General features: G+C 38.3%; 1 protein-coding gene across 2 annotated transcripts in view; it reads right to left on the bottom strand.

The window, feature by feature from the left end:
• Nucleotides 1-16749, bottom strand: part of dusp8a (dual specificity phosphatase 8a) — a 51779-nt gene that overhangs the window by 28066 nt on the left and 6964 nt on the right. For both annotated transcript variants that reach the window (XM_082160451.1, XM_082160452.1), the window contains exon 2: nucleotides 8188-8544. In XM_082160451.1, coding sequence (XP_082016577.1) covers nucleotides 8188-8418 — 231 coding nt within the window. In that variant the 5' untranslated portion in view covers nucleotides 8419-8544. The remainder of the gene's footprint in view (nucleotides 1-8187; nucleotides 8545-16749) is intronic.

The raw sequence follows: 16749 nt of genomic DNA, 5'->3' as shown, positions 1-16749 counted from the left end.
CAACAAATTGTCTGGATTTAATAAGAAGTAGCCTAAATATAGGCTATTAGAAAATAAATAATCAGGATACGGAGGCGCTGGCGAACTTGGAGCTCGTCTCATAATGAAACTCAGCGTAGGCCTATAAGGTAGCCTATTGCCTCACAGACCTGAGACATATAGATAGCTTGAAATGTCTACTTTTAAGCAGAACAATTCAAAACGAAAGAAAACAGCTGCGCTGCTTATGTAATTCGTATGAAATGTGCATTTCTCTCTGGCGCTGCGAAGATCGCGAGTCGTCAACTTCATCTGTCTAGCCGACACTGACATAAAAAATAACTGTTTTATTAGTAAACAATTAAAATGTCTCCTGCTATATTTTACATATTTGCCTGTTCCTTACAAAACACTGACAGTGGGGTTTTTGAAGGTTTTTTTTTTTTTTTGAGCAGCTGCGGAAAAATTCTTTCGACACACACACACACACACACACACACACACACACACAATATTACGTAACACTCTGCGCTTATGTTTTAAAAAGATAATTTAACATATAAATAACAATTTTTAATAGCCCACTTAAAGTGTTTATTACAAATAAATGACTAAATGCTAAAAATTTATACATTTTAATGAACAAACATATGCGTTGCATTTACAATTCTGTGAAAACAGGGGGTGCTGCAGCACTCCCAGCACCCCCACTTCCCGCGGCCCTGCATCAAGCTATTAAAATCTATATTTTATTTTATATTTTAATCTGTTATTTTATCAGTCATTTTTATTAGGTTAAACAGTGATTGAATAACGGTTTTAATTTAACGATTTTAATTTAAGGCCCACCTTGTCTCGTCGTAAACTAACCAATCTCGGGACTCCCCATTGTCTGCTTTTCTCCATCGTTCTTTAAAAAAACGTTTTTTGACCTTCGATGTAACGCCACATTTTTTTGAAGGTGTGCCTCCTCTAAAAGTGTCCGCCGTCCATGTGAAACAGTATGCTATTTTTATTTACCCGCCACGGTGGCCGGTAGGTGAAGCGAGTTTACCCGCCACAACACAAAATCACCCGCATTTGGCTGGTGGCGGGTGCTAATTTCCATCCCTGGTGTGGGGGTGTTTGCGATGCAGCAGGAGTGTGAAGCTGTGTGTGGCTGCACGCGAGCCCGGCTGTCTCAATGTTGTCAGGCAGTTTTTGATCACATGACCATCAGCCAGAGCCGCTGCAGAATGACTCACTACTGTACTGGAGCACTACTGGAGAAAACAGAAAGAGAGGAGGGGAGACCGAACGGGGCCAGTGACAGAGGAAGAAGATGAGGAAAGATGGAGGAGCAAAAACAGAGGGGATGAGAAGAGGACAGTCATGCAGGAAGCGAAAAACACCAACAATATAGACGATAAATAGGAATGCATAGATGGGTGTGTAGCAAAAACTGCTTTGGTTATTTTGGTCACCACTCCATTGTGATTTGCAATGACTTTAGTCACAAAAAAAGAAAAAACAATTAAATCAGAATCAGAATCAGAATCAGAAAGAGCTTTATTGGCAAGTATGCTTGCGCATACGAGGAATTTGTCTTGGTGACAGTAGCCACAATAAATAAGCCAAGTATGACTACGGAATATAATTTTTTTTTAAGGTTTTCTATTCATTTGCAATAAACAAGGAATGAAGCTTTCAAGCCCTCCAAAATATCATAATGTGGCCCATAAGACTGTATAAGAAACTTACATTTTAGTTGCTATTCACTGAAAATCTTGATTTTTATTTTTTATTTTTTTTGAATTATTATTATAATATTTTTTTTTAGAAGGACAGAAATGAATGTGGTAACAGGCAACCTGTGGTGGCGAAATACCATTGGATAAATTGGCAGCGTGCGATATCGCACAGACCAAAACAAAAACAGACATTCTGACACGGTACGCACATTTCAAAGAAAAATAACTGTATCATTGTTCTTCAGAGAAACGATTATGTGAACTCAGCATGTTTCCTAAATATCTGCAAACATTTTATGGTATTTTTATGATTTAGTACAGTCAAAAACATTCATACAGCACCTTTAAGCTTGACGTCGACTAGTCGCTGATCATGGCCTATAGAGGGCGCAACAGGATAAGAAATCTTTGAAGTCCACTTTTACGCTCCATCTTTACTGTGCTTAATATCTTTACTGTGCTACTTTATCTGTATCTGATTTAGAACGAGCAGAAATCTGTAAGAAAAATAATGACCCAAAGACAAAAGAACTGATAAAAATAAGCTGTTGTGTAGGAGCAATAGCTCAACAAATAAGCCAGAACCTTGAGCCGAGACTCGAACGCGGGTTGTCTTGTGCACAGCTATGGCTTATGACACCGCGCTGCCCACAAGGCAACCCGCGTTTGAGTCTCGGCTCAAGGTTCTGGCTTATTTGTTCATTAATTATGTCATCAGCGACTAGTCAATGTCGACTCACATACAGTACATCACATAAATGTCGACTTAGTCACTTGTCTGACTTGTGAATGAATAATTTTTTGAGTCTGGTCTTCACAACAAGGTCTTCACACCGATAAACTATAAAGATAACTATAACAATAATTAGCATTCACACCAATGGACAATAATGTTCTGTTTATTATAAGTTGTATAATATACATATATATATATTATTTAAAAAAAATGTGATTGTGATTCCAATGACATCATTTTTCTGAGTTGTTATTGTTAAAGTTGTGGTGTGGACTTGACTTCCCTATTCTTACCAAATTAGAACAGCTATTAAAACTTCATAGTTATCGTCCATCAGTTAAATAAACATCAGCTGCCCAGTTCATAAAAAGAAAACACCAACTTTGTTTTTAAATAAAAGGTCAAATTATCCTTAACCTTAGCCTTTATTATAAACAGCACTGACCTGATTTTAAAAGTTTACTACATTAATGGACTTTAGTCAGTTGTCATATTTCCATTTGTGCAAGAAAAATTTTGTTTTGGATTTCACAGCACAATATGTTGATCCTTTAATTCAAATCCATAGCACAACTAGTGAACCTTGCAAATGCAAAGTGTCTCTAAAAGTAAGTAAGGTGAGAAGGTGTATGTGAAAGAAAACGAAAGTCGGCGTGTGTACACCACAACACCGTCAACTTGGCAATGTGCCTAAAAGGTGATGTCACCTGCCGAAGGTCGGACTCGGTGGAAGAGTACCAAGCGTTCCCTTGCCAGCTCAACTCGGCTGACTGAGAGTTAAATAATAGCACCAGAGTCCTGGTTTTAAAGGGCCTGGAATATGTTTACACCTATCGTTCTTCATTTACCTTGACCGATTATGCAAGTGAAGCTTAGCTGTTAGATAAGGTATTAAACTGAGGCTATTGATTGACAGGGGATAGTGAGAAACTAGGCCTAAGCCTCCGTTCTCTTCGTCCTGCCCGTCTCCCACAGGCCCCTCCCGCTTCAGTACAAGGTGTTCCACCTTAATTGGATGAAAGCTAAATCCAGACATGACATCATCACCTGGGGATTATGGTCTTTTAGAAGCATGGCCTCCCGTGAAGGCCTGCTGAAGCCTGGGTCACCTATAGGGCAAACACGAATGCTGCCACATTTACACATTTGACTTTGTTGTCAGCTGCTTTTTTACTTATAAGTCCTTCGGTTCAACATCAAAATGACAGGCATATTATTAATGTATAAAGTGATATCCAGTTTTATCTGAAATTTAAAGTTTTTTTTATTGTTTTAAATCTAATTTTGTGTAAAATTCTAGGTAAAAACATCACACAGGCCGACAGAGAAAGATTTGACAGCTAATATTTCATACTGGAAAAGTAAGGTCAACTCGAGTGCACTGATATTTATTGCAGTGTGCTGAATATTTAAAATATGAAATGCCATGTATAATGTATATTTTTTTAGGCAATACATAAAGTATACTGTCTTATTTATAATATCTATTATTTTAATTATTAATTATTTTGGGGGGAAAAATCATATATATATATATATAAAGTGTACTGTATAATGTATAATATTTTGTTTTATTTATTAATGATTTAATAAAATAAATATAATGTACTTTATAATATCTATTATTTTATTTAAGAAAATGAATATATAATATATAGTATAATGTATAGTATTTATTATTTTATGCATTTATTATTTTTATGTGATATTTACCTCAGATAAGATTGATAAGATGATACTGGAACTGTAATATTTAAAAAAAAATATGGTAGCACTTTATTTTATAGTCCTGTTCTCCATGTACATACTAAGTACTTAACTAGGAAATAACTAGGTACTAACCCTGATGCTACCTTATATTAGCCAGTCCTTTCTTAGCTAAATACACTAAGTACACGTACTGTAAAATAAAGTGCAACCAAAAATATAGTTTATTCAGGTATTCTACACATACAGAAATTGACACAATGCAAATAGTATACAGTACATATTGCATACTGAAGGAATATAAAAAATATTATGGTAATATGCTGTTCCGAAAATAGCCAGAGACACCTCGAAAATCCCATCAGCCAGTGCTGTGGGGTTGTAATTAGGTACCCACTTATTACTAAACCGAGCAATAGAGAGGTTCAGTAATAGTTAGGTTTCACCCACAAAGACGAGCATGTCAAATAGCTACATTTTCCAAGATCCACAGGATGTTCCCAAGGTCACTGCAGAGATCTGTAACATATTCAGATCGTTTGCATGCTGTGACATCAGCAGAATTTTTAAAATGGCACGTTCAATTACTATTTATATCACCTGTCGGGGGCCTGTGTGGATACATATATCTTGAGACCATTGACCTGTGCCATTCAGCTCTCTGGCTCATTTATTATAATTTAACTTGTTGACAAGTATGTCCTCTGTACTTTTACATGTTCAGTGGATCAGGACATAGTCAACAATGTTGGAGTCAATTTTCACATGAAAATATATGTTTAGGAAGCTACAGTATAGGAAGCTACTTACTGCTTTTTTGTATGTTGATGTGAATGTTGCATATATTTTAGCATACATATCGCTCAAGTCAAGTCACATTTAAGCATTTAGCATTTTATACAACACAGAATGATTCAAAGCAGCTTCACATTAATAAACAGGAAAATAACATTGTTAATGTTGTCAAATGAATCAATATAGCAGTAAAGCAGCTCTTTAGAGTTTTTTCAGTGTTATTTCAAATCAGTTCAATAATTGTGTCAATGCACCAGTTCATCAATTATGAAGCAAGTTCAGCTATAAGCTGCTCTATAGATTACATTAGTGTAATTATTCCATTCAGTTCAATGTGTCGATGATGCAAAGTTATAGTGTCTTTATCCAGCTCAACTACACTGAAGGAAGAACCCATGCATCCTTGGTGCCAGAATCTCATTGAGACTTGGGAGTGGGCACATTTGTTTTAGCCATTAACCTGGCGGTGAGTTTTGCATGGAAAAACATCATTGATGTTTTCGTTCGAAAATAGAAAAATGTATTAGTGTCTACATCCGAAATTTTGAAAAGGTGATGTTCTACAAAGAGTGCAAGATAAAGGCCTGGATAATAACCTTCCTTTCTTAGGCCATTGTTCAGTCCGTACATCCTTCAGATCTGTCTATTCGGCTGTCTTCGCTCTGGGCGACCACATAGCCATCTGTCAGTACCAGCTCAATGGAACATTCAGCAGCACAGATTACCATAAGCCAAGACTGTTCGTGGCTGCAAAGGAAGACCTGCTTCTGTACCATTGCACTCTATCTTCTGCACTTAACACTGACCCATTTACAATGCAGGCCAGGCAATTGGCGCATATGGTGCCTTCCGCTGATGTAATCTGAAATGGGCCGAACACAGAGCCATGGGGGACCTCGGGCATTATCTCAGTGTGGATGTGTGCTACCCATCCATTTATACCCTCTTTCACTTCCTCCCTTTATTCACGCTCACAATGGACCACACTGGTGGCCTTTGGTTGCGGTGATGTCGTTACTTTCAGCTCACACATTGATGCCACAACTTCTGGCAATGGCAGCTGTCCAAAGCAGTGGGGGGGATGTAGGGGGTAGGGTTTTGTCTGGATCCAGCGCTAGTCGCGTAGACGATTTGCACGTGCTCAGCTAGCGCTCTGTCAGTGGCCACACTAAAGATTATGATGTCATGCTCATCCAATAACAAAGAGTTTCCTGAATTCGTCCCCCATCCCACCTCCCCCACTTACACCCAGATAGCTCCAGCTTTATCCAGGACTTGCATTAATCACAAGTGTTATCCTCTTTACTGAGGGAGATAATAAAAGCCACACAGCCTCTAGGCTCGGCAGTGGAAAGAAATAGGGAATGCAGCGAAAGAGTGACCCAAGAAAACAGTGCCACTCTGTTAAGTTCAGATGGAACTGGTTTTGGCCAGAAAATCTGAATCAAAGTGCCTATTTTTTTTGGAAACAAATAGCACACAAAGGTCCAGAGCTGACATGCTCAGTGCCAGCACCATACTAAAACATATGAAACATATTTTGAAGAAGTACCCAAAATATCAAGAGATTCCGAATAGTTCAATCATACCATGAGCCATGACATAATCTAAATAAACTATATAAATTAAATATAGTTTAAAAAGCATTTGCCAAATTCGTAGAAATAGACATTTTGTATTCATGTTGGTTTCATATGGTTATGAAAAAACTTGACCCTAAAAATGTCAAATATAACAAAATATTTACTCACAATCTTTGAGTAAATAAAATCTTGAAATCTTTTTATATATATATATATTTTTCAAGGCATCTAATTTCCTGTTTTATAGCCTAATAGCCTAATAATAGAGGATTATCTCAAGCTACTTAATATAGTTTTATTGTCAACAATTTCATCCTTTTAATGAGGCTTTTTTTTCTTCTTCATTATTATATCAGGACAGTTGTATCGCCCTGACATTTCTCAGTTTTTGCCACCCAAAAAATAAATCTATTCATCCATCCATCCATCCATCCACAGGCAGGGAACACACTGGACGGATGGCCAGTCCATCACAGGGGCTCAAACATTCACACTCTCATTCACACATACAGCCAATTTAGTGTCTTCAATTCCACCCAAAAAATATCAAAATGAATTTAAATTCCGAAATGAAAAACATGCTTATCATAGAAGAGGTGTATTCAAGTCATTGTAAGTGTGAATTGTGTAAATTAATAGATGGGCCAAAAAACTTGCATCTAAAAAAACAGTTGAAATGGGTTACAAAGAGCTTGCAAACCTTCTAATTGCAAGCCAAACCGGAAAAGCACAAGTTGGACTGCATGCATGACAGGTCGGTCACTCATTCGTGAACCTGAATATGAGGAACCGACAAAATTTATTTCATGAACCAACAATCAAAAAGGCAAGCTGTATCTATGCCCTCAAAAAAGGGTGTTGTGCCATGGTGGCTTTGAGACCATGACTTTGCTTTCAGTATTCATCACTGGTGTGACATAAAATTTCACTGCATTCCCTATGCAGCATAATTTTTCTGGAAAGCGAGGTGCGCAATAAAGGCGGATCAGTTTTCGCCATTGACCTCATCAGTAATGGCATGAAGTTTTACGTGACATCTGTCGGTGGTTGGATTTCCCCCTAAGAGTTCTGTCAGTTTCACAGAGTGCCTAAAAATATAAAGACTTGGCATGCCAGTCGGGCGGGAAAAATGATGTCATATTCGATGTAGAAGTCATGGAAAACTCAAGTCTCCAATTTCAGAGCCTCTGATAACCAATAAACCTACAGTGGTCCTCCAAATTTAGAAATGAGCAATCTGGGAAGATCAAGGGTAGTTGCTCGCCAGAAAACATCAAGACCCCTGATTTGTGCTCTCAAACATTTTCTTCGACTTCATACTGATTGTTGACTACTACACCTCATTACAAAATCATTTTACATAAGCAAGTGTCAAATACTATATGTGCATATGAATTTGCCTGCAGATGTTGCAAGTTGGCGCCAAAAGCAGGGACTCTTTAATGGGTGTTCACAAGTAAACATTAGTTCATTATAATATTGTGAAGCGACATGTTTGTGAAGTCCACAGAAAACGAACAGCATTGTAAACTGAACCCTTCAAAGGCTCGCAGCTGTCCGCGTACAGACATCAACCGCCTTTGGATGCCACCGATAGTTCCCCAATTCCTTGATTACGTAAACTATCCACACATTCTCCCAAACACACACTTGATACCTTGACCTTTCCGTTGGGTTGGAGGAGCTCGGTAACTGACACCTTGTCCTGCTGAAGCCTCCTCTTGACCAGTTTGGAACAGCAGACGTTGACAGCACCGTACACATGCGAGGCGTTGTACTCCGAGAAAGTCCGACTGTCGATGACCAGCAATCGCCCGGCTCCACGCTGGAGCAGCCCCGCCAGGCGCTTGATATCCATGACGCTGCGACGACCCTTTTCCCCCGCCATGGAGGTACCCAGAAGCCCTCTCTGGATGAAGGTTGCTCACAACGACAACCAAGGCAGAGGCGGTGGATCAGTGATAATAAAATCACTGACACGGGTCACAAAGAGACATCAAGGTGCGCATGGTGTCTGAGGAAAAAAAAAAGCAAACGTTTTTTATTGTTTTATTTCAGACCGCACATCGCAAACAATCATAACTGGGCAAGGTGCACCTCGTTTAGTTTTTTGGTCACATAGTTAGGATCGTTGTTTCTTGTAAGGTAAAACTACACAGGACAAAAACAAGTTTGTTCCTGCTTGTTCTTCTTTTCAGCATATGAGCAAACATTACCTGTCAGAGCAAAGAGCAAACATTTGTGAAAATAATGATTGATAATGATTTTACATAATGATAATGAAAATTTGTTTTTACATTTTACTTGACGGTTACACCACATGTAACTTTTAAAGTCATTCAATTGAAACATTTCTTGTAAATGGTATTAAGTTTTGGTAACCCTTTACAATAATGTCCCATAAGTTAACATTAGTTAATGCTGAGTTTCACAAGCATTCGTGAATGTGGACTGATACACTAAAAAGAGGTTTGAGTCTACTTTAAAGTCTGGCTCACATGCACAAAAAAAAAGAAAGAAATATTTACTTGCATGTCATGCGACCATTAACCAACATCAGAGAACTGTAAACTTGCGAATGTGTCGTTAAATTATTGAAATATTAACTCTCAGGAGGTACTTCGAGTAAATATTTCAAGTGTTAGGGGTTCAGCCAGCAAAAATGTTTAGGAACCCTATATGTGTTAGCTTAAGTTTATTAAATAATAAGATAAACATTTTGATTTTAATATTAAATTAGTAAATGCTGAAATGAAGTTAACTAATGCTTACAAATGGAACCTTATTGTAAAGTTTTACTAAAGTTTTTATGAACAATATGAATCTAACATGGATACAAAGAGTACAGTTCTTCAACCCCTAAAATTGCTCTTATTGTAAACAATTTTTCCTTGCATTTATCATAGACGCTGATATTTGTCACTGACCGGGTGACACTGTGATGTCAACCAAAAATGAAAAGTCGGTCATTAATTACTCATCCTCGTTTTGTTCCAAAACCCTAAGACTTCAGTTCATCTTCGGCACACAAATGAAGATATTTGTGAATAAAGAGATGGTAAAACTAATCCATCTGAATCGAGTGGATTAGTCCAAATTTTTCTGAAGAGACATGGATCGCTTTATATGATGAACAGATTTAATTTAGGCTTTTATTCACATGTAAACAATGATCAGCGAATACAAACGGAAGCTCAACCGAAACTACTTGACGCTTGAGAACAAACGTCTTGCAGAAGCTTAAATGTGCTGTGTAACACGAGAATGAACCTCATTGGTTCTTGCTAAAGCTCAAACGTGCTGCGTAACACGAGAATGAACCTCATTGGTTCTTGCAGAAGCTCAAACGTGCTGCGTAACACGAGAATGAACCTCACTGGTTCTTGCTGAAGCTCAATCGTGCTGCGTAACATGAGAATGAACCTCATTGGTTTTTGCACATCAAGCGAACATACTTGAGCTTTCGTTTATCACAACTGATGTGAGTTGATGAAAGTTCATATGTGAATAAAAGCCTAAATTAAATCCTCTTCAGAAAATTTGGACTAAACCACTCAATTCATATGGATTAGTTTTACGAGCTCTTTATGAACTTTTAGAAGCGTCAAAGTTATAGTTGTGTTGCTGTCAATGGAGGGACAGAAAGCTCTCAGATTTCATTAAAAATATCTTCATTTGTGTGCCGAAGATGAAAGGAAGTCTTACGGGTTTGGAATGACATGAGGGCGAGTAAATGATGATACTATTTTAATCTTTGAGTGAACTATCCCTTTAAATCTATCAGACTGCAATTCATAGGAAAGTATGCACTGGATTCTTTGCATTGACGCAAGCGGCGCTATAACATGCATAAGAGTAAACTAACGTAAACTTCTAGATTAACTAGACTTAACTAGACTAGATCCTACAGTCAGAAGCTTGCTTAGCTAGTTAATTTAATTAAATCACATGTTAATAGCTAGCACTCTGAATAAGAACAAATCCAGATTAATGGCACAAACATTTAAAGCTAACTTTATCACTTCCTCGGATATTGAGGTTTGCTACCGCCACAGAAGTGCAAAAACACACATTAAGTCTGCACAATGATACAGCACACTTACAATTCATTGGCCAAGCATTCACATCTGCATTTGCATATGTTTCTGGCCTTAACGACACTAATGAAACAGGAACCACCTGCGTTAGGGCAAACTAAGCTCTGGGAGTATGAAAGCCAGCTGCAGCCCAAACAACATCTGCTGTCACACTAAAATCTTCAATAAATTCATCAAGTGATCATATATCGCCAGTGATCATAACACCAATTCTTAACTGCACATATAGACCCCAAATGCTAAAGTATGTAAGTAGAGAGAGAGTTACTTTACCATACCTTTACCATAGCCAAAATGCCAATCACTACTGTTTATTTACCTTTCTAATGCCATGTTAGCATGAAAGGCTGTATTCATAGAAAAAAATATATAATAAAAATGTATACATTATACAGTTAAATTCTTAAAATTGACAAAAACAGCTATTTTCAATCCTTCAGTTTAGTATTTCATAGAAAGGTGATGCTACTGTTAAATTGTAAAAAAATATATATATATTTAGGTAATGTTTTTAAACTACTGTTTATTATACCATTGTAGATACATTTAATATTTAATTTGCAAATATTAGCTTTTAGTTTATGACTATAATGTTCCAAATAAAAAGAATGTGATAAATATCCTTTTTTTTTATTCACTGTATTATACAAAAACAGTCATTACTACATTAATTTTTAATATAAAAAAAAAAAAATTATCAACTTGTGAGCAACATAACTATATTATGATAAAGTTACCATAGTTTAACTGTAAATCTATGATTATCATCAAACTAATGCGTCCACAATGAAGCTGTGGGCTCATAAAATTATGTTTTCCTTTCACAGTATTTATAAGTATTTTATGAATGGCAATACTGATTTTAGCTCAGCAGATCTTTATCGGAAATATGCGATACATTACATACTGACCGTGTTTATATTACAGCCAGAGAGGATGTGACGTTAGGAAACTGAACCAATACAGATTATGTAACAAGACTGGAAAAATGTGCTTTTTATAGCCACGGCTGCAAGGATCACATATAGTCTTTTCAGTAATCCTTTTTTTGCAGAGGCACATTTAGCCTAAATATTCCACTTGGTAGACTGAAAACAGTTTTATGTGTTCAATGTACGTGCATCTGTGTTGGAGGAAGGCATTTGTGAGGGAGGGAGAGGAATTGTTTATGACTGTGTATGAGTGGGGTGATGTGTTGATCAGGCCTGAAAGAGCAGGAACCGCTTGAGTATGCAATGACCTTCTGAACGCTTCAATCTCCAAACCTCTCAATCCAATCTCTCACTCGTTTACATTATGCAGAGCAAAAGACTAAACCAAGCGCCAGTTGAGGATGAGGGAAGTATTCGTTTGCAGCAGCAACACTGCAGTGGGTTCATATAATCTAATGAATAGAACATACAGCCAAGTTTAACTGAGAAAAATGGTTGTGGTCGCAACCCATTCAGCACAACACTTTACCATGATTACCAGTTACTGTTAAGTAACTGTTTCATTCTAAAAGGAAAGTTGACCCAAATATTCTGTCATCATTTATTCACTCTCATGTCATTAGCTATGTTTCCATTGACCTATTTTTATGAGGATTTTTGGATATCGCCTAAAATTGCTGGCCGTAAATGCCAAGACGTACACAAATTCCTAAAATATGCAATAAAAAATGTATGCGATAAATTGAGGTAGATATTTTTTTATCTGATTAGAAGTACAATGGAAACACATTTACCTGATAAATCCGTCGATAAGCAATAAAAAAAAACCTTGTGTCTTTGCCTCAACAGAGGATGTGATTGGATAACTGGACTAACCAGCGGACCAATCGCATGAATGATTTCAAAGCTGTTATATTAAGGTCCAAATCTTGCATAGTGTGCCTTTAAATTCGCAACTTTGGATGGAAACTAGTGATGCTCCGATCAGCATTTTTGGGGCCGATCACCGATTACCGATCACCAAAATCATGATCTGCCGATTGCCGATCACTGCCGATCGCCGGTCACTGCCGATCACAGAATGGAAATATGATAGAGTCAAGAAAATCTTGAAGAACCACCAATATTTATTTAATTGTAGTTAGAAAACAAGATAACATAAGGCTACTGTAGGCCACCTTTTCCAAATAAGGCACAGTATAATTTTTCAAAACAAAGAGGGGTCAGGCAGACTACAATGGATGTAGTTGAGGAACTAACTACATCAGATCCAAAAAATAAAATAATGACAATGACATTTGAGGTTATTAAAACAGTAAGTCCCGCCCCTCGACTGCCAAAAATAAAAGTGTTCGATCGAGCAAAATCAGCAGGCGAGAGGAGATCAAGCGCGAGAGTGTGGGGAATTATGAGGCGCCGGACTGGACAAAAGTATGGGAAGCCAAACAAACCAAAAGTGGGACGAGACAGCGGGGGTTTACAGAGCTCGCGCCGCGCTGACATGTCATCTGCGCGGTTCAATGGTCCGAGCCGCGCGGCCGATTCGTCAGCGCAGCGCGGACGTGTTTCCCAGCGACACCCAATGGGCAGCGCGGCGCGAACAATCCTCACCAGCGCTGCGCTGACCAATTTAAACAGCGCAGCGCAAACCATACATGCAAATAAATGTACAATAAAGAAACCCCTCCTTCCTTACAAAAAATTGGTTCTCTGCTGAAGTTTAGGAGTTTTTCCCGACAGAAGACAAAGAAGAAGAATGACAAGATGAAATGCATACATTGCTTATGTTTATTATCTTTAATAGTGTTAGTAAAGAGTAGTGTTGTGTGTCGATACTTTGAAGAACTGGGGAATTATCACCCTACGTCACACGCGTCACGCAGGTTCTACTGCGCAATGTGCACATGTCGGGACCAAAAGTGTTAAAAAAAAATACGCGGAGAACATTCCGAAAATTAAATATAAACTCAAATATATATATAAAATGTTTTAAATCGAGCTATTAGTATTATTCTTAACCGTATCCGTGTAATGATCAGCTGTTAAACGGGTCTTTCTGCAACCACGATGCGCACGCATCCCGGATGTTTACAAACCTATAATTGGTAACTTCAATGACTTTCAATATCGTAGTCGTCTTGAGGAGCACGCCAACCTTCTGGTAATTATATCGGACAGTTTACATGTTCAGGTAATCTATTTTATTATTGTGGTAAGTTTTGCATTCAGCCATCATTTGTAGACTTTAAGCTTTTTATTTAGATTAATTGGAAAAAGTGTCCCTCCCAATCAACCTGAATACACACACACACACACACAATATATATATATATAGTGTGTGTGTGTGTGTGTGTGTGTGTGTGTGTGTGTGTGTGTGTGTGTGTGTGTGTGTGTATTCAGGTTGATTGGGAGGGACACTTTTTCCAATTATTCTTATAAACTTATTTTTTAAACTTACTACAAATTATTTTTTAAACTTACTACAGTAATAAAATACATTACCTGAACATGTAAACTGTCCGATATATAATTACCAGAAGGTTGGCGTGCTCCTCAAGACGACTACGATATTGAAAGTCTTGGAAGTTTCTGCTTTATACAGCTCTTTCCGTAGCCTCTATACATATGTGCAGTTCTTCAAAGTATCGACACACAACACTACTCTTTACTAACACTATTAAAGATAATAATAAACATAAGAAATGTATGCATTTCATCTTGTCATTCTTCTTCTTTGTCTTCTGTAGGGAAAAACTCCAAAACTTCAGCAGAGAACCAATTTTTTGTAAGGAAGGAGGGGTTTCTTTATTTGTACATTTATTTGCATGTATGGTTTGCGCTGCGCTGTTTAAATTGGTCAGCGCAGCGCTGGTGAGGATTGTTCGCGCCGCGCTGCCCATTGGGTGTCGCTAGGAAACACGTCCGCGCTGCGCTGACGAATCGGCCGCGCGGCTCGGACCATTGAACCGCGCAGATGACATGTCAGCGCGGCGCGAGCTCTGTAAACCCCCGCTGTCTCGTCCCACTTTTGGTTTGTTTGGCTTCCCATACAAAAGAGAAGCGAACTGCGCGAGCGAGCGACAATGCTCGAGAGAGACCGAAAGTGCGCGAGAGAGACCGAGTGTGTCTGCGCGCGCGAGCGAAAGTGCGCGAGAGAGACCGAGTAGTGTCTGCGCGCGAGAGAGACCGAGTAGTGTCTGCGCGCGAGAGAGACCGAGTGTGTCCGAGCATTAGTTTAGTAGGCTAATTGGTACAAAGTAATATATAATTATTATATAAGAGGCATGGACGTTAGATTAATGGACAGCAATAATCAGTAGGCTGCCTACTACACACGTCTTGCTTTGAACTATTTAATAAATATAAATTATTCGAGCAAAAACTTTCATATACGATTTAATAAGATTGAATTCAGGCAGTAATAGTAAGATTTCATAACCTATATAGTTAATGAACACTGTACCACAACCAGGTTTTACGTTTCTTAAGCGTCAAATAACAATGACTGGATGTTATTCACCGAGATCGAGATCAGTACCACGAGAGCTGTGGAGAGGATAATGGCATCTAGATGGTATATCTGCAAAGACTCCCTTTGATAAGAATGCAGCAAAACATCTAATTGGTCTGATATGTAGCTACAGGAAATAAAGTGTTTTTTTCTTTCTTTTTCTGAGATGTTATCATCTTTAACAAAATGTTTGACATTATTTGACAAGCATACACACATGCACACAAAATACACCAGTGTACATAAACACTATGATTATGATCAGTTAAGTTTGAATTGTATTTTTTAATAAAATATTCGTTAAACTTTCTATTTAGCGTAATGAAATACATTTGCTTTATCAGACTTAAGATAGCAGTGTCAATTTACTGTTAAAAATAAAATGATTTCAGCCGAAATTACCTGTGTTGTTCTATTTTTTTATATTGGCCCATTTTACCTGAAACTTAGTGCCTTTGCTCACGTACTGTATCACCTGTTGATATTCTAACTCATAATTTACTTTTTCGTGCTTAAATACATATGTTTAAGAGACCAATGCTAATTTATAATAATATCATTATGTCATGCAGGGCTTATTTGATATTATTTAAATAATAATAGGTCATATTAATTGCAATAATAATAATTATAACAGAAGATACTATCTCTAGTCTTTCCTAATATTAATTATAAATACAATGCATATAAAAAATAATTACAATATAAAATAATGTTTCTCTGAGTCACTTAGAGTAGGCTAAAGAATGACAAATTCAGTGCTGCAAATTGTAGAAAAAATATTCCCTTGTAGTAGGCTACTTGGGACAGACAAAAAAGTTTTTCCATCTTCTATCTGATTCAAATCACAGTCTGCATAGTCTCTGTTCTCTTTCTTGGTATCCATGAGTTTATGTCGTCCGTTCTCCATTTCCAAGTCTTTATCCAAGTCATGGTCACTGAATCGATATTTTGAAAGAAGTTGTCTCTTTTAATTGTGTAATTTATCAGTAATTTGCCAGTTTTGTGGTTCTATTTAGGGACGGGTAACACTGGGGTTTGGTTTCTTGAATAATAATATGAATTGAAGACAACAGTCTGTTAAGAGAGAAAGAAAGTATAAGCTACATCCTGCTAATTCAGTGGTAATAATTTAATTCTTGTTTTTATTTTATATTATATTACACTCGGTCTCTCTCGCGCGCAGACACACTCGGTCTCTCTCGCGCGCAGACACTACTCGGTCTCTCTCGCGCACTTTCGCTCGCGCGCGCAGACACACTCGGTCTCTCTCGCGCACTTTCGCTCGCGCGCGCAGACACACTCGGTCTCTCTCGCGCGCAGACACTACTCGGTCTCTCTCACGCACTTTCGCTCGCGCGCGCAGACACACTCGGTCTCTCTCGCGCACTTTCGCTCGCGCGCGCAGACACACTCGGTCTCTCTCGCGCACTTTCGCTCGCGCGCGCAGACACACTCGGTCTCTCTCGCGCACTTTCGGTCTCTCTCGAGCATTGTCGCTCGCTCGCGCAGTTCGCTTCTCTTTTGTCCAGTCCGGCGCCTCATAGGGAATGATCATGCGCGCGCGCGAGGGCAGAGATGTCATGCGCCCGCGCAGGGTTTGAATGAGCTCGCGAGTTCCCGTTTCCTCGCGCGTAGATCTGTTATCCTCTCGCGAATGTCATTTACCGCGCGCGCCA

Source organism: Leuciscus leuciscus, assembly GCF_965113295.1.
Source record: "Leuciscus leuciscus genome assembly, chromosome: 25".
NCBI lineage: Eukaryota > Metazoa > Chordata > Actinopteri > Cypriniformes > Leuciscidae > Leuciscus > Leuciscus leuciscus.
The sequence above is the reverse complement of the archived record's forward strand: the minus strand, read 5'-3'. Positions and strand labels throughout refer to the sequence as shown.